At 44.0% G+C, this 26,134-nt stretch overlaps 1 protein-coding gene across 1 annotated transcript; it reads right to left on the bottom strand.

The window, feature by feature from the left end:
• Nucleotides 1-259: 259 nt before the first annotated feature.
• On the bottom strand, nucleotides 260-25,446 carry LOC147097326 (ornithine decarboxylase antizyme 2-like). Its single transcript, XM_085972201.1, is given in 6 exon segments — nucleotides 260-797; nucleotides 2,347-2,432; nucleotides 4,112-4,284; nucleotides 9,518-9,598; nucleotides 9,600-9,672; nucleotides 25,213-25,446. Coding segments are annotated over 6 exon segments (648 nt in total). The 5' UTR covers nucleotides 25,317-25,446; the 3' UTR covers nucleotides 260-666.
• Nucleotides 25,447-26,134: the final 688 nt, after the last annotated feature.

The following is a 26,134-nucleotide window of genomic DNA, read 5'->3' on the forward strand; positions in this document are numbered from 1 at the left end:
GCATTTTCAGAGAAACAGCACAGACCTAATGGGCTAAATGGCCATCTCCCGTGCTGTAAAATTCGGTGACATCTCATGCTCTGACTATCCAGAGGGCCAGTCACCTCCAAGTGGTGGGTTTCAATATATTCCTGGATGGAAATTTGGGAGCAGATCACCCCTTTCGACTCTGGGTGATGTATCTGGCACAGAAACCAACTGGTGGGAAAAGGCATTACTAACCTCACAGGAAAAAAAAAATCAATTTAACATGTATAGGTAAATTTGAAATATTTTAATTTTTTTTAACAGCTTTCTATAAGGTACATAAAAACACAGTATGTGAAAGGAATGCACAGGCTTTCAACATTTTCTGTAAACAGCAATGACAAATAGTCACACAGTTCAAGAAACAAATGACCCAAAAATCTTGACAAATTTGTAATTCGAGACAAACTATTACCGCCCAGTATCAATCCACGAAGCTGAATTCAGCCCAGACTGCCTAAAGAACATCTAGGCAAGATGATCAAATTTTGCTTACGCAAAAGACAACAGAAATCTGCACCTTTTACAGGCCATAGCTATGGGTATTACACAGCATTTATACTAAGGACTACCCTCTCCCAATAGAGCTACGATAAAAAGAGGGAAAGGAAAAACACAGTATAATGTTCCTTTATGCAGCTACTCCTCCTCAGAAAATGACTGATCAATGGAGTACACCATGAACAGGACATCAGGCCGAGCTGGAACCGAGGGATGGCCTGGTCTCACAATCTCAAAGCCAATGAAGCTGAATGTCCTCAAAAGCAAGGCTGTTAAAGGAAAAAGAATCCAGCATTATAGTGGGCAACAGTTTACAAGTGGTTTACAGATCAAGGCACTTTACAGAATTCAAACCATGCATCGATCCCCTTTCTTGTTGCTCACTAGTACAAACAATGCAATCCCCACTCTTAACATCCCCCAGCAGTCACTTTCCTTCACCACAGCCTCCATCCTTCTCTTGCTGCTTGGTTCACCTTGCTGCAATTTGAGAGTTCTGGTATGAAGTAAGCTAACCAAGTGGACAGCCAATGCAGTCAATCAGTGGCACCATGGTATGAAATGCAACTTATTTATATATTTAAAACTTCCAATTCTACATACCCTCTATTGGTTCCAATTCTACATACCCCTATTACACTCACCCTTCCACCTAGTGGTATTCAAATGGGAAATGCCGTTTCCTCAGAATATACAGGAAGTTCAGTGTAAACCCATACCCAGTTCACTATGAATGATGACTAACTGCGCTCATTATTTTGTATGCCTTACATTTCCATACAATGTGGGAATCAGAGTTCCTGCTGAGATGCGCGGCCACTCAGTGGTCAGAGGTCCCGCGCAGGCTGCTCACCAGCATTTATATTGTAGATACCGCGCATGTGCAAAAATCTGAATGGGCCGCACATTGAGGAGGCAATGCAGCTTATGGGGGACATTGGTGGGGATTACATTAAAAATATTTGGATTTGTAAATAAAATCAAAACTGAAGTTCTTCCAAGAAGTCACTTTTCTGCAACTGAGAAAATGGTCCATTCATTGTTTTCTATTTGTCCACCAACTGTTTGGATTGTTTAATCTGCTGCTGGTAGTGGAGTTTAATTCCTGTCGTGTGTATGACCATCACTTTCCTTATTTGACATAAGATCGGTCAATAGCTGGCTTTGCAGTTCACTCTTTCCCCACTAGGCTGCTGTAATGACACCAATGACTTGGGAGTGTCCCCCTAGAGCGGCTATACAATAAACAGCTACTTCAAACCAGCCGACGACCGCCAGGCCCTGGGAAATGACACTAAAAGGGCGAGTCACAGAATTCAGTTCGTAGCGTAGTTTCGGATGCTCTGCAGCTCTGCAAGCGCTGAAGACGCCTTTGGTTGGGCACTACAGCAGCTTACCACAGAGGGAGACCAGACTCATGGGCTCCATGCAATCAAAATCCAAGTTTTTGAAAAGGAGAGATTCTCCTGAATATAATGCTTCAATTTAAAAAAAGGGGCAAGGGAGAGTACTTTCATTTAACTGATGGTTGCCGTTGGAACCGAATCATCAATCTAAGAATTCTACTTCAGCAACCCAAGGCACTCAATACTCAGCCCAATTTTTGGGGGAAAGACTTAGTGAGGAGAGACTTGTACTCAGGTTTGACTGCAAAACACATGGTGCAGGTAGGCACAAGAGTTTGAACATACACATGTTTTCCCAGTTATCAGAACTAAAGGACTTGGGATTTCACTATATGACCAGCATGTGATCACAGCTCCCAGCAGTCACAGCCCAGTGTTTACGATTACAAACCCAGTATTAGAAAGCCCTTACCTCGATCCTCTCTATTTTTGTAGAAGCAGACAAACACATATTCCACCTTCAGCTTCTCCTCAGCAAATTCTAATAGCACAGTTAACCTGTCAAATTGAAACAGCAGTGAGTCCAAAGGAACAACAAATAATCTGGCTTGGCCTCTGCAATTTCTGCTTTCATTGCAGGTCACACTTAGAGCTTAAAGGGTCAACACAAGGAAAGAGATCTCACAACCACAGAAGTTTACGGCGCAGAAGGAAGCCAAACTGGCCCATGGTGTGGCAAAATACGAAAGGGTTATTGTTGGAACCCCACTGTTCCTAATTTCACTTTAAATGAATTTGATTCAGAAGCTCAATACAATTCAATCAAACCTGCAGATTATATCAAACTAGTAAGGGCCAAAGAATGAGACAGCAGCCCAGGTAAATAACAGAACAGTGATAGATAAAACTTAACACTGGCTTATTTTAGTAAGGTACTAGAGCAAGACCAGGAGTGAAGTTAGGAGAAGTGGCTAAAGCAATAGATTTTAGAGGCTTTTGATAACAGAAAGATGCTCCAAGGTAGTGAAGATTAGATAGTGTTCAAGTATGGTGTTAAGATGGTTGAATGCTTTTCTACTGATGGTAGCAGTGCCACCCTGGAGGTGAGAAAAGAGCTGGAGACCCAAGTTCAAGTTACTTCGCTCAAATAGTAGTCAGAGAAAGTTCTGCTTGAACTGTATACTGCTTCAAGAGGACCACACCTAGTCCAGTTTCATTTCAGCTAGAAGACCGATAACTCCCCTATGAAAATGAATCCAAGGGCTAATTCACTACTTGGTTAACCGTGTCAAGATGCTCAAAATCTACACACTTTGGATTCCATTAGGATACTGCACTTTAAAAAAAATTTGTTCCTGGGATGTGGGCGTCGCTGGCAAGGCTAGCATTTATTGCCCATTCCTAATTGCCCTCGAGAAGGTGGTGGTGAGCTGCCATTTCAGAGGGCAGTTAAGAATCAACCACATTGCTGTGGGTCTGGAGTCACATATAGGCCACTGGGTAAGGACGGCAGATTTCCTTCCCTAAAGGGCATTAATGAACCAGATGGGTTTTTACGACAATCCGATAGTTTCATGGTCACCATTACTGAGCTTTTTATTCCAGATTTATTTAATCGAATTTAAATTCCCCAGCTGCCGTGGTGGGGTTTGAACTAGTGTCTCCAGATCATTAGTCTAGGCCTCTGGATTACCAGTCCAGGAACATAACCACTACCCTACCGTACCCCTATACTTATTCTATGCTGCATGTATCTTGAACTCGAGGTTCATGCAAAAATCCAAGTCACTCGGCTATAGACAGTAAATTAAATATAGGCCATCCACACAAATGAAATGCCGATACCTTTTATTTCAGTGACGATCAGAATAGTTATTACCAAGAGAAGCCTCGGGTACACTACAGTATGCTTTTGCCAAAGTTGCTCTGCTACATGAAAGACTATTTATAGCCAACAGCTCATTTCACCATGCTAGCCAATTTACATACGGCAGCCAAAAGACGCATCTTGCTCTTAGCGGTTTAGTTCACATCTCAATAGTAAAATAATTGATTTAGTTCACATCTCAGTAGTAAAATAATTGATCGAGTTATGTGACTTCCTCCTCCCAGTCTACACATTTATGAAACAGGATTTGTTAGTTTTGAAAGTGAAATTGGAAAGGAAAAAGATTGACGGTTCAATATAAAAACAAGGAGAGCATGAAGAGCATGCCAACATGTTTCAAACCACTCACCCTTCTTTGCTTCCTTCTGCCAAAATCCCATCAGGAATTTCCACAAAGAGACTCTTATTGGAGAAAACTGCATCCCATTTGGAGATCTTGGAGTCGGTTAACTTGTACTGAAAATGGATAATATGTTGTTTTCCATTCGCTGGTAGCTCTTGCGTTACAGTTAGCTTCTCGTCCTGCAAGCAAGAAAGGTGCTCATTGGAAAAGGTGCTCTGGAAACTGGCACCAATCAGCCAGCAACATCGCCAAGTAGAAAACAACCCATGATGAGAAACACAGGACCTGGGCACAACAACTGCTTAATCACACAATGACTGCAGCCTATATGGAGAGAGAAATCACTCAGACTTTCAACGTTTTAAAACTAAATATTTGTTCAGCACAAATACCATATGAACAGAGCCACATAAAAAATTGTGGCAAAGTTGCAAGGATTCGCTCATTCCTTTTCAAGAAATTGCAGGCTATTGCAGATGTTTAATGGTATGCTGCTGCTAAACCTGATTAATAGCCCAGAGACACTTTCCTTCCTCCCCAGTACACAGCACTACTCTTTCAGCCCATTTCCCCCCTCACTCAACAGCAATGCTCCCTTTAAGTTGTGTGGCCATGCAGCGCTCTGCAGGTCCCGTGCAGTCGGTGAGCCGGCTTTTAAATTGAAAATCCGAGCATGCGTGGAATTTTGAATGGTCTGCACAGCCCATTAGAGGTCACGCAGGCCAAAAAAAAAATTTGTTGGAACATTGCTCCACAGTATATATATTTATATTATGAAAGCCAGTCTTCTCCAACGCACAGTTTCTACATGATGCTGCTGCACACTGGGCCAAATCAGATTTCACTAAACGATCAAGGTTTCAAATTCCCGCGCAGTGTGTAGCAACATCTGTTGCGAGCCAGGTGCAACTGTAAGGGGCAAGCCAGGGAGCAGAGGACCATTTCTGTGGGATTGTGCTTAGGCAGCCTTCCAGTACCTCATCCCAATAGCAAGTATCAACAGGTTGTTCAATCGTTGGGGCACAGGCTGCCAAGTTTGATCCCGAGAAGCACAGGTGCAAACTTTCCAGCATGTATCAGCAGAAACCCGGCTAATTGTCCAAGCAATCTGCCAGTTATAGTACCCCATCATCCTCCAGGCAGCTAGCTCAGCACAGATCAGGGTTTAAATCAGGGAACTTCAATAGATTGCGTAATACAAATAATAGTCAAGCAGTGGGTGTTTAGTCATCTTAGCAGCCCAGGTAACCTTCATAGTGCTTAAAGTCAACACAAAATTTAGCAACAAAAGCTGAGGAAATCAATTTCCAAGAGGCAGCAGGGCAGAAGGTCAGTCTGATAATTGGAACCTTGATATAATGCAGGTAAAAAGTCAACAGTGCTAGTAAGGAGTCATTATCAAAATGGGATCTAGTGCAGTGCAATTGGCTGTTGACAATTTTGAGCTTAATCCTGTAGGAACCGCACCTCATCTTTCTACTAGGCACTTCACAGCCTTGACATTGAGATTAACGGCCCAGAACTTTGGGTCTCCACGGGTGAGTACGCATGGGGTAGTCACCTGTAGGCCCAATGGAAGTGCCGGTTTCCTGCATGCATGGGAAACCGGCACTTCTGTTCCCCTGAAAGAAGGGCTTCAGAGTTCGAACACGTGCGCAGGAGAGGCAGTGCGTGCGCATCGAACTTATGTTTTTTTTGCAGGTTTACCCAGGAGGGCAAGTCCCCAGGAAGGCAAGTCTCCAGGAGTTAGACATGTAAAAAGCAGTCGCAAGGCCTGCTTTTTACAAGGTAAGTGGTGAATTAATTAAAATTAAAACATTTCCCCCCCCCCACAGGTTTATTATTTTTAAATATACTTTGAAGCAAGCTAAGTTTATTTTTAACCGTTAGAAAATAAAATTATTTTTCTCAAAAATTTAAATTGTTTAAAATAGTTATTTCATGTAATTTAGTTTATTTAAAAAATGTGATTTTTTAAAAATGTATTTGAAGATTGTGATGTTTTGGGGCCCGTAGTATTTATAAGTTTTGACAGCCTTTCCTGTCAAACTAATGAAGCATTCCCTGCTCCGATTGGCTCTCCATGGCCCACGTGATCCCAGGGGACGCATCGAACTAACTGCGCCCCTGGGATACGCAAGCACTGCGCGCCGGCAGTTGGAGGAGGCCCAGGATTGGAATTCCACAGGGGCCCACAGCTCAACGGCCGGTGCACAAGGTAAGTGCAGGTCAGGGGCTTGCACCTGCGGGAAGCCCCCCGACCCAAATTTCTGGGCCAGCAACTTTAGATTTTAACCGCTCGCATTTTCTCTCGGACAGCAGGTGTTGGTAATGGAGGATGACTACACCATAGCCACTGGGAGTGGAGGTGTAGGGAGCCCCTGGCTGTTGGAATGGTCCCTACCCCTGGGGTCTACCTACCTTTCTTCTGCCATATTCTCAGGCCACAGGAGTATTCATTTGGCAGATTTTTCATGTGTGCCTCAGCTGTTCTGTTGTAACCATTTACACCCCCTCTGGACCCATCTTTTGTTTCTATACTTGTCTTATTACCTCCTTTTGCCTTGCACTGTCACTTTTGTCATTCACTCCAACCCTCCACCCTATCACAGACCCTGCCCCCTTTTCCTTGGCTCTTTACTTGCTTAAAAGCTGTCCAGTTCTGACAAAAGATCATCGACCGGAAGCATTAACTGTTTCTCTTTCCACAGATGCTGAGTGTGTTTCCAGCACTTGCGGTTTTTAATTTAAATTTTCCTCATCTACAGTATTTTACTTTTGTTGTGTTAACAATGCTCAACTTTAGAAAAGCGCTAACATAAAACTTAACTCTCTTGCTGCATTTGAACACATCTCCCACTCTTTCAAATTATTAACACTTATTTTTTTTTATTCGTTTATGGGATCAGGGCATCGCTGGCAAGGCCAGCATTTATTGCCCATCCCTAGTTGCCCTCAAGAAGGTGGTGGTGAGCCGCCTTCTTGAACCACTGCAGTCCATGTGGTGAAGGTGCTCCCACAGTGCTGTTAGGGAGGGAGTTCCAGGATTTTGACCCAGCAACAATGAAGGCTCAGCATTATACTTTAAGTCAGGATGGTGTGTGTGACTTGAAGGGGAACTCGGAGGTGGTGGTGTTCACATGCGCTGCTGCCCTTGTCCTTCTAGGTGGAAGAGGTTGCGGGTTTGGGAGCTGCTGCCAAAGAAGCCTTGGCGAGTTGCTGCAGTGTATCTTGTAGATAGTACACACTGCAGCCACGGTACGCCGGTGGTGGAGGGGGTGCCAATCAAGCAGGCTGCTTTGTTCTGGATGGTGTCGAGCTTCCCGAGTATTGTTGGAGCTGCACTCATCCAGGCAAGTGGAGAGTATTCCATCACACTCCTTACTTGTGCCTTGTAGATGGTGGAAAGGCTTTGGGGAGTCAGGAGGTGAGACACTCGCCGCAGACCTGCTCTTGTTGCCACAGTATTTGTGGCTGGTCCAGTTAAGTTTCTGGTTAATGGTGACCCCCAGGATGTTGATAGTGGGGGATTCGGCAATGGTAATGCCGTTGAATGTCAAGGGGAGGTGGTTAGACTCTCGCTTGTTGGAGATAGTCATTGCCTAGCACTTGTGTGGGGCGAATGTTACCTGCCACTTATCAGCTCAAGCCAGAACGTTGTCTTGTTGCATGTGGGCATGGACTGCTTCATTATCTGAGGAGTTGTGAATGGCGCTGAACACTACCGTCATCAGTGAATATCCACATTTCTGACCTTATGTTGGAGGGAAGGTCATTGATGAAGCAGCTGCAGATGGTTGGGCCTAGGACACTGCCCTGAGGAACTCCTGCAGCAATGTCCTGGGGCTGAGATGATTGACCTTCAACCACAACTATCTTCCTTTGTACTAGGTATGACTCTAGCCAGTGGAGCGTTTTCCCCCTGATTCCCATTGACTTCAGTTGTACTAAGGCTCCTTGATGCCAGACTCGGTCAAATGCTGCCTTGGTGTCAAGGGCAGTCACTTATCAAAAAGGAACACTGCTGCAAGATTTAAATACAGAAGCTTTGATTCTCAGTGTATAATTAAAGACCATAGATAGAAGATACAGGACATTTGAAGTTACAGGATTTTAATCTCGTGAAATAAACTTTCAAAATATTTTAAAAACAAAAATGGCTATTTAAACTCAGCAACCGTAGCATCTTCCTGTACATTTCCACTAGCTATTAACTGCAACCCCCCCCCCCCACGCCTGCCCCCTCACACACAAGAAAAGCTGCTGCAGCAGGTACAACACTTCCCAGCTTTGGTTATTCAAGGCCAAGATAACCTCTACACGTAAAATGACAGTAGAATACACACAGTTCAGGGAAAGAAACACCACATCCTGTTGAGTACGTCTGTATTACCCAATTCATACTAGCACACATTTACAAAAGCAACGTACTGCAGATGCTGGAAATCAGAAATAAAAACAGAAAATGCTGGAAACACTCAGCAGGTCAGGCAGCATCTATGACGAGAGGAACAGAGTTAACGTTTCAGGTCGATGACCTTTTGTCAGAACTGGAAAAAGTTAGCGATGTAACGGGTTTTAAGCAAGTACAGAGGCAGGGAAAGGGGGAGGAGAGGAAAGAAGAAAAAAGATCTGTGGATGGCAGAAGAAATTAAATATACATTAACTGCTTTGAACATCAGACTGCTTTAAACTTCACATTGCTGAAATGACAATTTGAGGTGAAATAAACTTAGAACCTAATACTCCATCATTTCTGCAGGCAACAATGACTGGTTTTATTTACAGCACGGCACTCTTTATAAAAGGAATGTAAAAGCACCAACTTCCTGGGCTCAAGGTATCCTGCTTCGTAAACAGCAGCAACCTCAAATGTCGTACTGAATCAATACCTTTCTATCCCGTGTGGCTGGATGCACTGCAGCTGAACTACAATCACTCGGCACCCAATTCCCTGCCTTCTCATTTCCAGAGAAATGACATTCTCCACGGCTACAGTCAGTGCAGTTTTGGAAAAGCAGACAGGACTGCATTAGAGCAAGTTGGGCCTTCATTGGGTTCTTCCCTCCTGCTTTCCACTCCCCACCCCCAATACCCCAAAGAGTGACAGCATTTGACAACCAGCCATGCATTCTGCACTTCAGTATGAACTCGACTTAGTGCGTGGAAGTTATCAAATGATCATCAATGCTGCAACGTGCACGAGCTGGAATTTTTTGTTGTTGCAAACTACCACTTTTGGAATCCAATCCATTTACGTTCTATATTATAACTTGTTTCAATTCTATAGGAACAGCCAGCCAAGAATGGTTTGGTGTTCCTAGATCACTGATCAAGTCTGTTCTGCATCCATTATCAGCACTATTCAGGATATTTCCTCTGCACAAGAGATAATAAAAAAAATATACTCACCGCGTGTAAGAGAGCTGTAAGAGTGTGATCCCTTCCGTTCCCTCGCCCACCTGGGATCTTCACTGATGGGTGAGGGGCATCAGGAGCACCACAGAGGCCCTGGACCGAGGTGCCTGCAGTACTGTTGCTGAGAGGTACCACACAAGGAAGGAATACTACTGCAACAGAACAAAACAAAATAACGTTAGGGCTTGGAGGAAGTTATAGTTCGAAACAAATCAGAGAAAGATAGTACAGGTAGGCTACCCTTTATTCGGACTTCCGAAAACCGAAACCCTCTAAAAACCGAAGGTTTTTTCGGTCAGCGTAAGTCGTGCGCACGGCATGACCAGAGTGGCGCACGACTTACAGGCCTAGCCGGATAAGGGATAGTGTAGCATTTTTCCGCACTTCTGAAAACCGAAATCGCTCAGCGTAAGTGTACCAGCCTTTATCCGCACATCCAAAACCAGAAAACCCCTGAAAGCCGAAAGTGGCGCAAAGCATGACTTCTGAAAACCGAAATCGCTCAGCGTAAGTCGTGCGCACGACCCCGACCCCCCGCCGAACCCCACCCCCGCCAACCCCCCGCCTTTCGGATAAGGGATAGTGCATCCTTTATCCGCACTCCCGCAAACCGAATTACTCTGAAAACCGAAGTGTTTTCGCACACCTTCCGAAATGCGAAATTTTCCTAAAACCGAAACACGGCTGGTCCCGAGGTTTTCGGATAAAGGATAGTCTACCTGTAATAGTAATGTTTTGGCAGAAGATCAGTGGCCCACCTTCCAACCCACCAAGTTATCTTACCCTGACTCTGTATGCCTATTTCTAAGAGAAATTCTACCTTTTTAAAAAAAAAATAAAAGCTGTCTCTGACATCCCCCATCTGTCGCACTATACTTTCATACTTACTAAAAACTTGACTAAAATTTCCTACCTTCTTTTTACACCCTTAACGTTAAACTGCATCCCCATGGTGATTAAACTGCATCCCCTGGGTGATTAAACAAGTAAAAGAGTAAACCTCTGGCAAATAGGCAAACAGTCCAATCTCCTTTAAAAAAAAGGTCACGTACTAACTATAGGTAAACTGTCAACAGCTTTACTCAGCTAGCACGAGACAGTGAAGTTACTTGGAGGTCACAAACTTTGATTGCGAAGAAGACTATTTGCACCCTCAGCCAACACCAGCACAATACAGATTAGGTACTTGTCTCATTGCGGTTTGTGGGATAATACTGTACACAAAATGGCTGCCTACATAACTGACTGCACTCAGTTTTGGGATGTTTGTAAAACAAGGCCTGATATAAATACATGTTTAAGCAACATTAGCCAAATACAGTATTTCAATCACTTCAAATAATCCATGGACTCCTAAAATTGTAGTTCACAATTACAAAGTCAGTTTGTTAGGGATGTTACAAATGGAATTATTGCCTCCTGGCTGCAGACAAGGAACAATTGCGACAGTGATTCCCATCCTGATCACTATCCAGTGACCCCTGCTATAAAGTACTCATTCCACCTAAAACAGATTCCAAGGTTAGCCAGTCTAAGTAATACTTCAAACTATTCAGCACTTTCTTTGGACAACTATAGTGAGGCCAAAAGGGCATTAACACTTAAATGACTAATTAGTATCCAATCACTGGCTAATTGAATTTGGAGGTATAAACACTCCTGTGAAGCACCTGGAGATATTCTTATTACATTAAAGGAGCTATATAAATGCAAGATGTTGTATCAATAGAAATACAAAACAAGTTGACAGCATCTAAATATTAGGGTTATCAATTTATAGGGCCTTGGATGGTAAAACTGGCCGCTCACTAGTGCAGTAAAACCATGTTTATTTGCTCAATGGTTAGTGTATATATTAAGTTTATGGAACTATTGGGCCAAACAGTCTACCAGCTGGTCTTATGACGTTATCCCCAACCCTTAATGCAATTGGCAAATCGCTCAGTAACCATGCAGAAATTCACCTATTGATGCCAGAACGCATCAATAACTAGCATGCGACTACTGGAACAGCAAGTTCACCCACAAAACATGCATAATATGCTATAAATCAACTTGAAATGTAAATATTTCTCAATGTACACCAAGTGACTGAAAACATTTTACCCGTAGCACCATGGACTAGGGTGCAAAGGAGGGGGTGGGGGTCACTCCTGATCACAACCAATTGACTCCTGCTAGAACATAAGAAATAGGAGATAAAGTAGGCCATTCGGCCCCTCGAGCCCACTCCGCAATTCAGTATCATGGCTGATCTGATCTTTGCCTCAACTCCACTTTCCCACCCACTTCCCATACCCCTCGACTCCTGTCGCTCAAATATCTGTCAATCTCCGCCTTGAATATATTCAATGACTTCGCCTCCACAGCTCGCTGGGGTAGAGAATTCCAAAGATTCACGACCCTCAGAAGAAATTCCTCCTCATCTCCGTCTTAAATGGGCGACCCCTTATTCTGAAACTATGCCCCCTAGTTCTAGATACCCCCACTAGGGGAAACATCCTCTCTGCATCTACCCTGTCAATCCCCCTCAGGATCTTATATGTTTCAAGAAGATCACCTCTCATTCTTCTAAACTCCAATGAGTATAGGCCCAACCTGCTCAATCTTTTTCATAAGACAAACCCTTCATTTCAGGAATCAAACTAGTGAACCTTCTCTGAACTGCCTCCAATGTAAGTACAGGAAACTTTGATACCCGGCACTGACGGGACCGAGCTGGTGCCGTACCATCAAAAGTGCCGGACATACCAGCGTTAATGTTGAAACATACAGAACTGAAAAGCTCCGTGTGAATCAACAAACCCTGTTGCTTAGCAACAGCTTCAAAACAGTCGGCTGCAGCTGCAAGCATCTCTAGCTGAAGCTGTTGTTATAGCTACAGACCTAGCAGTGTCTGACTGGGGGAAAAAAAAGCAGCGAGAACTAAAAAAACAGCTCCTGATTTTTGCCGTTAGATCGAGTATTCCAGACATATAACCTCCGGATAAACCAAAGTTTCCTGTATATCCCTCTTTAAATAAGGAGACCAAAACTGCATGCAGTACTCCAGATGTGGTCTCACCAATACCCGGTACAGTTGTAGCAAGATTGCCCTACTTTTATGCTCCATCCCCCTTGCAATAAAGGACGACATTCCATTTGCCTTCCTAATTACTTGCTGTACCTGCATGCTAACTTTGTTTCATGTACGAGGACCCCCAGATCCCTCTGCACCGCAGCATTGTGTAGTCTCCATTTAAAATAATTTGCTTCTTTATTCTTCCTACCAAAGTGGATAACCTCACATTTTCCCACATTATACTACATCTGCCAAATTTTTGCCCACTCACTTAACCTATCTATATCCCTTTGCAGACTGTGTCCTCCTCACAACTTGCTTTCCCACCTATCTTTGCATCAGAAAATTTGGCTACAGTACACTCGGTCCCTTCATCCAAGTCATTAATATAGATTGTAAATAGTTGAGGCCCCAGCACTGATCCCTGCGGCACGCCACTAGTTAGTTTGCCAAGCTGAAAATGACCCATTTATCCTGACTGTTTTGTTAGTTAGCCAATCCTCTATCCATGCTAATATATTACCCCCAACCCTGTGAGCTCTTATCTTGTGCAGTAACCTTTTGTAGCACCTTATCGAATGCCTACTGAAAATCCAAAAACACTACATCTACTGGTTCCCCTTTATCCATCTTGCTTGTTACATCCTCAAAAAACTCTAGTAAATCTGTTAAACACGATTCCCCTTTCATAAAATCATGACCTCTGCTTGATTGTATTAGGATTTTCTAAATGTCCTGCTATTACTTCCTTAATAATGGATTCCAGCATTTTCCCAATGGCAGAGGTTAGGCTAACCGGCCTATAGTTTCCTGCTTTCTGTCCCTCATTTCTTGAATAAGGGCGTTACATTTGCGGTTTTCCAATCCGCTGGGACCTCTCCAGAATACAGGGAATTTTGGTAGTTACTATCTCAGCAGCCACTTCTTTTAAGACCCTAGGATGCTGGCCATCAGGTCCAGGGGAGTCCCATTAGTTTGCCTAGTACTTTTCCCTCTAGTGATAGTTTGAAGTTCCTCTCTCCCTATAGCCCCTTGATAGACACTAAAAGCATTCCAATAATAATTGACAATCATGAAAACCAATACAAAATATTTGTTCAAAGTCTGCCATTTCCTGCTTTCCCATTATTAATTCCAGTTTCATCCTCTTAAGGGACCAATGTTTACTTTAGCTACTCTTCCTTTTTATATACCTGTAGAAGCTCTTACTATCTGTTTTTATATTTTTTGGTAGTTTACTCTCAATCTATCTTCTATTATTTTTTGCCATCCTTTGCTGGTTTCTAAAAATTTCCCAATCCTCTGGCCTACCACTAATCTTCACAACATTGTATGCCTTTTCTTTCAATTTGATACCATCCTTAACTTCCTTAGTTAGCCACAGATGGTTCATCCTTCTCGTAGAGTCTCTTTCTCACTGGAATAAATCTTTGCTGAGTTATGAAATAGCTCCTTAAATGTCTGCCAATGCTCATCAACCATTTTACCCTTTAATCTATTTTCCCAGTCCATTTTAGCCAACTCTGTCTTCATACCTTTGTAATTGCCTTCATTTAAATTTAGGACACTCGTTTCAGATCCAAGTTTCTCACTCACTGAATTTGAAATTCTATCATGCTATGATCACTCTTCCCTAGAGGATCCTTTACTATGGAGATCATTAATTATTCCAGTCTCATTACCAGATCTAAAATAGCCTGCTCCCTGGTTGGTTCCACAACATATTATTCTAAGAAACCATCCCGAATACACTATGAACTCCTCCTCAAGGCTACCCTTGCCAATTTGATTTGTCCAATCTATATGAAGATTAAAATCACCCATGATTATTGCAGTACCTTTCTTACAAGCCCCCATTATTTCTTGATTTATACTCTGTCCTACAGTGTAGCTACTGTTAGTGGGTCTATAGACTACTCCCACCAGTGACTTCTTTCCCTTACTATTTATCTCCACCCAAACTGATTCTACATCTTGATTGTCTGAGCCAATATCATTTCTCACCACTGCACTGATCTCATTTTTTATTGACAGAGCTATACCACCTCCTTTTCCTTTCTGCCTATTCTTCAAGATGTCAAATAGCCTTGAATATTCAGTTCCCAGCCTTGGTCACCTTGCAACCACATCTCTAATGGCTATCAGATCATACCCATTTATTTCTATTTGTACAATCAACTCTTCATCTTTCTAGGGTCTCTTGCATTTGTAACAAGATAGAAGTACTTTTGAATTGTAGACACTGGGCAAACAAATTATTTCCACACAGCAAAATCTACAAACACCAACGAGGTTAATGTCCAGTTAATCCATTTTTGGACAGGACACAAGACATCCCTGCTCCTCTGCAGGAAAGGTGCCATGGGATCTTTTACATCCACCTTCAATTATACTCCATAACTGGCATGAATACAACACTTTCACTGATTTTTTTAATATTCGCTTATGGGATCTGGGCATTGCTGGCAAGGCCAGCATTTATTGCCCATCCCTAATTGCCCTCGAGAAGGTGGTGGTGAGCCACCTTCTTGAACCGCTGCAGTCCGTGTGAAGGTACTCCCACAGTGCCGTTAGGGAGGAGTTCCAGGATTTTGACCCAGTGACGATGAAGGATCGGCGATATACTTCTAAGTCAGGATGGTGTGTGACTTGGAGGTGGTGGTGTTCCCATGCGCCTGCTGCCCTTGTCCTTCTGGGTGGAAGAGGTCACGGGTTTGGGAGGTGCTGCTGAAGCCACCCTGGGGAGTTGTTGCACTGCATCTTGTAGATGGTACACACTGCAGCCACTGTACGCCGGTGGTGGAGGGAGTGAATATTTAAGGTGGTGGATGCGGGTGCCAATCAAACAGGCTGCTTTGTCCTGGATGGTGTTGAGCTTTGAGTGTTGTTGGAGCTGCACTCATCCAGGCAAGTGGAGAGTATTCCATCACACTCCTTACTTGTGCCTTGTAGATGGTGGAATGGCTTTGGGGAGTCAAGAGGTGAGACACTCACTGCAGAATACCCAGCCTCTCACCTGCTCTTGTTGCCACAGCATTTGTGGTTGGTCCAGTAAATTTCTGGTCAATGGTGACCCCCCCCAGGATGTTGATGCTGGGGGATTCGGCAATGCTAATGCTGTTGAACGTCAAGGGGAGGTGGTTAGACTCTCGCTTGTTGGAGATGGTCATTGCTTGGCACTTGTGGCACGAATGTTACCTGCCACTTATCAGCCCAAGCCTGAACGTCATGCTGAGGAGTTGTGAATGGTGCTGAACACTGCAGTCATCAGTGAACATCCCCATTTCTGACTTTATGTTGGAAGGAAGGTCATTGATGAAGCCCTGAGGAACTCCTGCAGCGATGTCCTGGGGCTGTGATGATTGACCATCAATCACCACAACCATCTTCCTTTGTGCTAGGTATGACTCCAGCCAATGGAGCGGTTTCCCACTGATTCCCATTGACTTCAGTTTTACTAGGGCTCCTTGATGCCACACTCGGTCAAATGCTGCCTTGATGTCAAGGGCAGTCACTCTCTGGAAATCAGCTCCTTTGCCCATGTTTGGACCAAAGCTGTAATGAGGTCGGGAGCGGAGTGGTCTTGGCGGAACCCAAACTGGGCATCAGTGAGCTGGTTATTGGTAAGTACTGCTTGATAGCACCGTTGATGACACCTTCCATCACTTTGCTGATGTTTTAATCATTTCTTGCTATCCATTTTACTAGATGTATATTCTGATGCAAAAATAGCACTGGGGTCAAGTTGCACAGCTTGATGCATCAGAACCTATTGTCAAGTTTAACCAAAGCAAACTAGTGGTACAGGGTCTGCCAGGTCACAGCTACTGAGTCAGGGAACAGTTCCACACTATAATCAATGCGACTTTTTAAACTACAATTTCATTTAAGAAGTTTCCACAGTAGCAGATGATAAAGGTCAGAGGCAATGCTGGGCTGGAGCTTTCAGTTGTGGAGGTTGAGACGAGGCTAGTCGCAGTGGGTCTAATTAATCCACTACAACATCAAAGGGCAACATCTGCAGTGAAGCAAGTGCCAGATTCAAGTACTGCAGACAGCTGGTGGAGAAGATAGTCCCACATAGTCTTCGCTTTGATGAAACAGATCTTACGCTTCGCTCAAAACATATACACAGTTGACAGGGCAACTATGTAGAGAGTGAAGGTGGTATGGTGACAACATGGATGACCGCAACAAGATCATATACTTTGTACGGAAGTCACAAAGCCACAATGTTTCAGTTCTGTGCCACACTGTCCCATGTGCTATGATGCGAAAAAGACAGTACAATAACCTCAGACTGAGCACTGGGTGAAGCATGAGGACAGCAAGATGCACGAGAAAACTCTGCATTGACTGGAGTCATAGCTAGCACAAAGGAAGATGGGGATGTTGTCACAGGTAGCATAGTGGTTATGTTACTGGACTAGTAATCCAGAGGACCAATGATCCGGAAATACGAGTGCAAATCCCACCACGGCAGTAATTTAAATTCAGTTAATTAAATAAATCTGGAATAAAAAGCTTGTATCAGTAATGACTATGCAACTACCAGATTGCCCTAAAAACCCATCTGGTTCACCAATGTCCTTTAGGGAAGGAAATCTGCTGTCCCCACCCAGTCTGGCCTATGAGAGTCCAGACCCATACCATGTGGTTGACTCTTAATTGTCCTCTGAAATGGCCTAGCCAATCAGTTGTACCAATTAAAGGGCAATCTGGGATGGGCAATAAATGTTGGCCTTGCCAACCATGAATGAATTTTTAAAAATCTCAGCCACAGGACATCACTGCAGGAGCTTCTTAGGGCAGTGTCCTAGGCCCAGCCATCTTCAGCTGTTTCATCCGTGATAAGGTCAAAATTGGTGATGTTCGCAGATGATTGCACAGTGTTCCGTTCCATTTGCAATTCCTTAGATAATGAAACAGTCCGTGTCCATATGCAACAAAACCTGGACAATATCCAGACTTGGGCTGATAAGTGGCAAGAAACAAGTGGCCAGGCAATGGCCATCTCCAACAAGAGAGCTGAACCACCGCCCCATGACATTCAATGGCATTACCATCGTCGAATCCCCCAACATCAACATCCTAGAGGTCACCCCTGACATGAAACTTAACTGAACCAGCCACATAAATACTGTGGCTACAAGAGCAGGTCAAAGGCTGGGTATTCTGCCATGAGTGACTCGCTTCCCAACTCCCCAAATCATTTCCACCATCTACAAGGGACAAGTCAGGATTGTGAGGGAATACTCTCCACTTGCCTGGATAAGTGCAGCTCCAACACTCAAGAACCTCAACACCACAGGTCAAAGCAGCCCGCTTGATCAGCACCCCATCCACCACCTTAAACATTCATTCCCGCCATCATCTGCAAGACTTCAACAGCACCTCTCAAACCCATGATCTCTACCACCTAGAAGATCAAGAGCAGCACCACACCATCCCGACTGGGTCAAACTCCTGAAGCTACCCCCTAACAGCACTGTGGCAGCACCTTCACCACACTGACTGCAGCAGTTCAAGGCAGCAGCTCACCACCACCTTTCTCAAGGGCAATTAGGGATGGGCAATAAATGCTGCCCTTGTCAGCAACGCCCACATCCCAAGAATGAATAAAAAGGCAAGATGTTGGACTGCTTACTCACGAGATAGCCAGCTTGCACGTGTCCTTTTTTCCCCCGCATCCATAGTACCTCAAACGGACAATCTTGTCATGAGAAATTTTATGGCATGGTTATCAGCCATCTCAAATGCTTCTAGGTGGCTTAGTGTCCACTGAGACACAAAATTGGACTTTAAAATAGAGGTCCATGGTCATTCAACAGATCTATGCCACAGGCATCCACAAAGACTACAATTTGCAGAGTTAGAGAAACTAGCTGTTTGCATTTCTGACCCTGAACACCTCGGAATGCTTTAGAAAGCTGCCTAATGAACTTTGAGGCATCTATAAACAAACAATCAATCAGCAGTGAGGTGCAAAGATCACAACCAGTCAGTGGATGCTGTGACAGAACAATGAAGATGACCATCAACCAGCAACACATCTTCCTGCAATACAGCAGCAGTGATGTATCTGGTGAGTTGCATAATTTGCAGACACGATGCTGCAACTTTCTCAAACTTAACATTTTAAGTCAACATACAGTACTATCAACGATAGCAAAATACTGCAGATGTTGGAAATTTTGAAGAAGGGTCCAACCCGAAACGTCAACTCAAATTTCTCTCCACGGATGTTGCCTGACCTGCTGAGTTTTTCCAGCATTTTCTGTTGTTATTACAGTACTATCAACATTTGTCAAACAAGACTGTCAAGCCAAATCTCACACAATAATTAGATTTACCTCTGAAGGCCTTTAGTATAGCCATTCGATGACATTTACTGTGTAAAATATACTACAGCAATGGCCTGTTTAGAGCATATATTAAGCAAGAGTGGGAAACCATAAGCAGTGCATAAACACTTTTATTCCTATATACCAGTCAGATACAGAGGGCTACAATGTTAGTTTAGAGATAGCAGTGCTCAAAATTTAATAAACTTAAATAGCAGCAATCTCACTCATCAATGTCATGATTTTAACGCAAAGTGGCGAGTGCCGACAAACAAACAAAGATCCTGTGAACTGCTGATGGCATTTTAGATTTCAAAGTAACTAGGTTAATGCAGCACCATTACTATGCAACGCAGTACGCTTTCAGCAATTTGAAACCTGCTTACTCAGATGCTTCCCCCAGTAAAGAGATCAAGATTGAAAACAGGAAGTCAATAATGCTACAAGCTTACAGATACAGGGCTCCATGTTTTTGGTTTTTAAACTGTTAAATGAATTCTTATCCTCTCTTTTGCAATGTTTCCTCATTTGGCATTGCATTATTATTGATTTAATAAACCTGTCCACACCTCCCCCCAACCATCCCATTTATTTGTGTCTATAGTTGAACGGTAAATGCAGATTCTGGCTTCTAAAAACCCACACTCTTCCTGCTCAGCATTCTAATTAAAGCATACCTATAAATACAAGTTGTTGTTGTTGCAGTATCCGCTGCCAAACCCCTGAAACCTTTTAGTTAGAAGAGGCAAAGCTTACTAGAATGTTTGGAAGAGTTGTAATGCAAACAAATCCCACTGCTCAGTGTATCCATTCTACCTTTGTTGTGCTTTGCGTAGTTTGCAAGTGTCTCTTTAGTTGCAGACTCACTGCAAAGGTGGCAGAACAAGCGAGAGATTGCTGCTCGGTGTTGGAAATTTCCTATTTAATGAACGCTTTGTTGCTTGAAGCCAAACTGCTCATTTACACGTAGGAATGATCCTTGTGCAGTACAAGCCCACAGGCAAGCATTAACTTAACTCGGTGCTGCAGAGGAGCTAGATTAGTTTGAAAAATAAAATTGGGAAATGGAAGTGGAATAAACTGAAATTAGGGAGGACAAGGGAAAGCAGAATTCAAGCTTTGTGGAAAGTGTAAATGCAGCACCCCACGACCACAAATTATGCAGTCGAATATCCTGCATATGGCTGGCATCAGCACACCCAAAGTACAATAGAATAGGCCTCCTTCTGTGAGAACCACCTTCGTAACCATGGCCTCTCCCTTGCCAGGTAGGTATTTTAGTCTAGGGACAATATTCCAGTAACAAAGCTTTCACTCATCTGAGAAGCTTTAATACTGCAATTTGTATTTTGTGCATCATAATGCACAAGCTGTAAAAAGTCAACCCAGGAGATCTGGATCTGCTAAGAACCTTTAGTAGAAAAAAAACAAACAGACTACAGTAATACAGGCATGACTACAGAACTGGAGAAAATATTACTATAACTCAATAGTTTTGCTTGAACAGAAAGACCATGACTACAACAGGTTTCAAACTTGTGCTGAATGAAAGAAAACGATTATGTTACAAGTATGTGCGCACGCTAAGAAATGCCTGCAGCAGCTGAACAAAAACACGTCATTTCACCAAAATGAGAGATTATTCTATTACCACCATTTCAAGCAAATTTGCATGCTTGCGTGTGACCAAGTTATATCCCTTCCCGCCAACTCAAATGTGGAACAAATGTATTGAAACAGCAACATAACTGCATGTATAAACACAAGTATTCTTAAAGCAAAACTAGACTGATGCTAACTGGCGATGAACTGTTGTGCCAAAAATGACAAGTCAATTCTCGCAGCTGGTCAGAGATCCGGCTGCAAATGTCATTTAAAATAGTTTCAAACCAATTGTACTAAACAAGTCAGACTGTAGGTAAGGAGCGTGTTCAGTACATTCATTGAGAGAAACTGATTACCCGTACTAACCAACATTGACAGTTTGATATCAAATGCCCCCAGTTGCAATACTAGATCATAAACTGCACAACTTTTATACATGCTTCAGGTGTAATATTGAAGGCATTTTTGCACTCCAAGGGAACCTCAGCAAATTACTAATTTACTACTGTTTTAGCTGAGTTTCCTAGATTTGGATCGATTTCCCTTTGATCAACTCAATCTACAGGAAAAAAAATGGGAATTTATTAAAAGTACGTGTATGTGTGCAATTAAGTCTAATGGGGAAAACTGAGCTTTTGGAATGTGCGCACAAAACATTGCCATGATGTTGCTGCTCAGCTGTCACTCCAAATGTTTAGCCACTACACTGTGCCAATAATCACTTCTCAGACAAATAGGAATTTCCCCATTATGCTAGCTTCAAAGGCTGAGCAACATCAACTACTTCAAGCAAAGGATGCAGTGATTGACACGAATGGGAAAGTGTGAAATATCCGCTAACATTTCAGAATTCAATTCATTATCAGTGAAATATAGATCAGATCACTGCTGTAGTTTGTGTAGTAACTGTGCTCGATGTGTTTCAGTGCTGTAATACGCAGTGGTTTTTGATATTCAGTTGGGGCTATCCTAAATTACAAGGTGCAGGCAGCACTTTAGCTTTGAGCTACACAGGTTTCCTTCATCGGGCGAGCTAGATCAATTTCTTACATGAAGCAACCTACAGTTCTCAACTATTATCTACAATGTATAATCTTAATCAGCAGAAAAGATCAATATAGTCTCTAACTGAGGCATTGCACAGCTCAGATCTGTATTATACAATACTTTAAAGTCAATGCTTCCAAAGTCTTATGAATCCAAGTTCATCACATCAGAAATATCCAAGCTCAAACAGCTGATTACTTCAACCTTGCAAAAGCCATCTAAGCAATCCAGCTGCATTTTCAGGACTGAAGCACTCCAATATCAAACTTCATTCCCATAGTTCATTACTGTGTGAACTCCTCCAGAAATGTATTCCACAGTATCAATTTACTGTGAATGTACAAACAGCACTGTGTTTGTGTTTTGCAAACTCGCTCAGCGCTGCACAAAGACCTTGTGTAATCTTCAGGTGAAGTGGGGTTAGTGGGCTGGTTATTTTGACCAGAATGTGCCGAGGTAATGGAGTTCCTATTCGAAAGTCACACACTGTTTTGTATATTTCCGCTGGCAGAAGGGTGCAATGACAGCGTGACATACAGCTTCCATTATAAACGTGGACATAGGCATTTATAATGCAAAAGGCTGGCAAAGTGTGCACAGACAACTTTCAAGACAGTAACTGAATATTTTCCCTGGCATTTTACTGGACCCTGACCTCCCTGTGACTCTCAATTCAACACCCTCTCCCATTTCACTGAGCATCTTTCAATCTTTGGCCTCCCACTGTTCCTAAAGTTTGTGTCGAGCAGAGAAGGAACAGTCATGTTTTTCTCCAAAGCAGTTTACAGTCCTCTTAACTTTAGGAACTTGGCGGTCTCCCCAATTCATCATCCTCTTCACAATCCCCACCAGTGGATTGTGCGTGTGTTTCTCCTGTGGCATCACTCCCTTACTTAGCTGTATTCACTCGTGCTATGATCTCTTCACATTCACTTTTCCAGCTTTTAAAAACCTTTTGACAGGCTAATTAGTTGTCTGCCATGGAGTCAATATTAACCTGACCTAACTCCTCTTTAAATAACAGAAAACGCTGGAAAAACTCAACAGGCCAGGCAGCATCCGTGGAGAGAAACAGAGTTAACATTTCAGGTCGAAGATAATTATCTTCAAGCTCTGATATGGAGTCTACACCCAAAATATCAAGCGGCTGTTTCTCTCCTCAGAGACGGACATGCTGTGTATTGCAAACATTTTCCTTTTAGGCTTTCAAGTTTTACACATCAATTCTTGTCTTGCAAAGCTAAACATGGAGAAGTACTTCAACTGTTAGTGGAATGAATATAAAATTACAAAACTGAGCAAAATAAGTAACTGCCATTGGAATTTTACATGTGGCTTTCCTTCCCACATATTGCATCTCTTCTCAAATGTGGATGGAAGCCAATAAAAAAGTACAAAGTTTCCTACAAAGTAACATTAATGTAAATCAGTTTTGTAAAACATCTACTAGTTCACCGCACCATCAGGCACTGCTATCAATTATTCCCAGTAAGCCACTAAGGTCCATGACAATCACAGGCTTTAGAATGTGAAGCAACTGCATACTCCATACCAACTTGATAGTCCATAGCAACAGAACACTCATCGCATCAATAGTTCACCCGAACTTACAGTTCTATTCTATCATTTTCAATCCAAATCAGAACTACACCCCAAAATACAATATACTCAAATCAATTCATTCACCATAAATTACAATCCTGTACTAGCTACACTTCACTGGAAAAAAGACATTTGAAACACTGTCATTATCCATCACATCTTGGGTCCTACAGACGAGTGCACAAAGCAGGCAAGCAGCAATCATTTAGCAGGAAAAAAATTATACATACAAAAAGCTCAAAAAAGCTTTTAAAAAGTAGAACCCACATTCTTGTATACACACACCAGTTATCTATAGCATCTAGCTGTATCATTCATTACTGATGCAACACAGAAATTGTACATATAAAAGGATGTGCAGGCACTGCTGAGGCATACATAGAACTACTGAACACAGACCACCACTGTTTAAAATGTACAACTGAAAGAACAGGAAATACCAGTAATACAGAATTCATTAAGTACTGCTTAGAGTCGATAATGTAGGGAGGCATCTGTACAGTATGCTTGTACATTACAGGTAGTGTACATTAAAGCACCGCACATGACAAATAATGTCACAATATATGATGCAGCACTACATACACATTATATCACAGAATTTTAACAGAACAAGAGGCAGCCATTTAGCCCATGCCACCTGCAGCATAGTGTCCCGTTCCACTGGCCTTGTCCCAAACCATTTTACATCTTTTCTTTTTCAATTATTTATCCCTTTCCCTTTTAAAAACTATTACTGATTCTACTTTCTCCACTGTTCCGAATAGGGTATTCCATGTCCAAACATGTCTCCTGGATAATTTGTTTTTAATTCCGCAACCGCTATGCTCTTGAAGTGACAACCATGAACCTGTGCCCTCTGGATCGCGCCGACTCACCAGCCATGGAACTAAATTGTTCCCAATTCACGTCAGCTGAGCATCTCCATCAGCTGCCCATTGTCTCCCACTCCAACCCCCCCAGGCTCAGGCTGTAGCCAAGCTACCCATTAATTCACCCACCTGTAGTCCAGATGCCCAGTATCTTCCCCCCACCCACATTCCAGGTCCCAACGCCTTTAGACCAGGTGCCCCCCAATGCCCAGTGCCCCCCCCCCCATAGCCCAGATGCCCAGTGCCTTCCCCTGTAGCCCAGATGCCTCCATGGTGTCTCAGGTGCCCAGTGCCCCAGATGCCATGCCCCCTATAGCCCAGATGCCCAGTGCCCCTATAGCCCAGTGCCCCCTATAGCCCAGATGCCCCTATAGCCCAGATCCCCCATGGTGCCCCAGATGCCCAGTACCACTTATAGCCCAGATGCCCAGGGCCCCACCCCCATGGTGCCCCAGATGCCCAGTGCCCCCTATAGCCCAGATGCCTAGTGCCCCCTATAACCCAGATAGCCCAGTGCCCCCATGGTGTCCCAGATGCCCAGTGCCCCCATGGTGTCCCAGGTGCCCCCCTATAGCCCAGATGTCCAGTGCCCCCATGCTGCCCCAGATGCCCCCTATAGCCCAGATGCCCCAATGGTGTCCCAGATGCCCAGTGCCCCCTATAGCCCAGATGCCCCAATGGTGTCCCAGATGCCCAGTGCCCCCATGGTGTCCCAGATGCCCAGTGTCCCCTATAGCCCAGATGCCCCCTGTAGCCCAGATGCCCAGTGCCCCCATGGTGTCCCAGATGCCCCCTGTAGCCCAGATGCCCAATGCCCCCATGGTGTCCCAGATGCCCAGTGCCCCCATGGTGTCCCAGATGCCCAGTGCCCCCTATAGCCCAGATACCCCCTGTAGCCCAGATGCCCCAATGGTGTCCCAGATGCCCAGTGCCCCCATGGTGTCCCAGATGCCCAGTGCCCCCTATAGCCCAGATGCCCCCTGTAGCCCAGATGCCCAATGCCCCCATGGTGTCCCAGATGCCCAGTGCCCCCATGGTGTCCCAGATGCCCCGATGCTCAGTGCCCCCATGGTGTCCCAGATGCCCCGATGCTCAGTGCCCCCATGGTGTCCCAGATGCCTCCTATAGCCCAGTCTCTCTCTCCTCCCCAGCCCTCACCTCTCCTGTGCATTGATCATGGTGCTGGTGCTGGGGCAACTCTTTCCTCTTTCTTTCCCGAAGTAGTGGCTGTTTAGTATCCGTTCCACGGAGCTCCTGAGCATCCGGCCGCAGACGGAGGCCGCTCGCTGGGTTATGCTGGCTCGGGATGAGCGCTGTATCTGTGTCCCTGCCGCAGCTCCTGCCAACGATCACCCATCCACTCCGCCCACCCGCCTTCCAGAACCTTCAGCGCCCGCCGCCGCCCGCTTAAATACTGGCGCCGAGCACCATGGGCCGCGTCACCAGACCAGCAAAACAACCGCCAAATTATTTCACCTATCAACACGGGCACAAGACTTGCTTTAGTAATGATATATTTTTGTCATAGTTTTCCGGTCTGAATTCTCACTGATGTGTGTTTGTTTTGTTATGCGCGTGACGTCGAGCGGATGATTGACAGATGAGGGGGGCGGGGCCTCTGTGCCATTATGAGGAAACTGGGGCTAAATGCTGCTTTTATCCTTTGTGCATTTGTATTACAGGGGCTGTTTTTTTTTCTAACTATGCATGGGTTTGCACAGTGAATGTTGGCTGTGGAAAGATCTTCAAGGAAAGCACTTGCATTTGTACAGCCCATCCTCAGAGCATCCCAAAATGATTCACAGCCAAAATGCATGACCTTTTTCACAGCAGTCACACTGATGCAGGCAAATGCTGCAGCAATTTTGCACACAGCAAAAAGCTCCACAAAGATTAAATGAGACGAGTGGCCAGTTGATCTATTTTGGTGGTGTTGCTTAAAGGAGGAAGATTGACCCGGGGGACTCTTTGTTCGTTGATTGGTATCTTGAGATCTTTTACATTCACTAGAACAGGTAGACGGGGCCTTGGTTTAATGTCGCATGCATAAGACAGAGAAAGGCTGTCATATGGTGACCGC

This window comes from Somniosus microcephalus, chromosome 32, assembly GCF_052327205.1.
Source record: "Somniosus microcephalus isolate GS21.2 chromosome 32, FLI_Smic_1.0, whole genome shotgun sequence".
In the NCBI taxonomy this organism is placed as follows: Eukaryota; Metazoa; Chordata; class Chondrichthyes; order Squaliformes; family Somniosidae; genus Somniosus; species Somniosus microcephalus.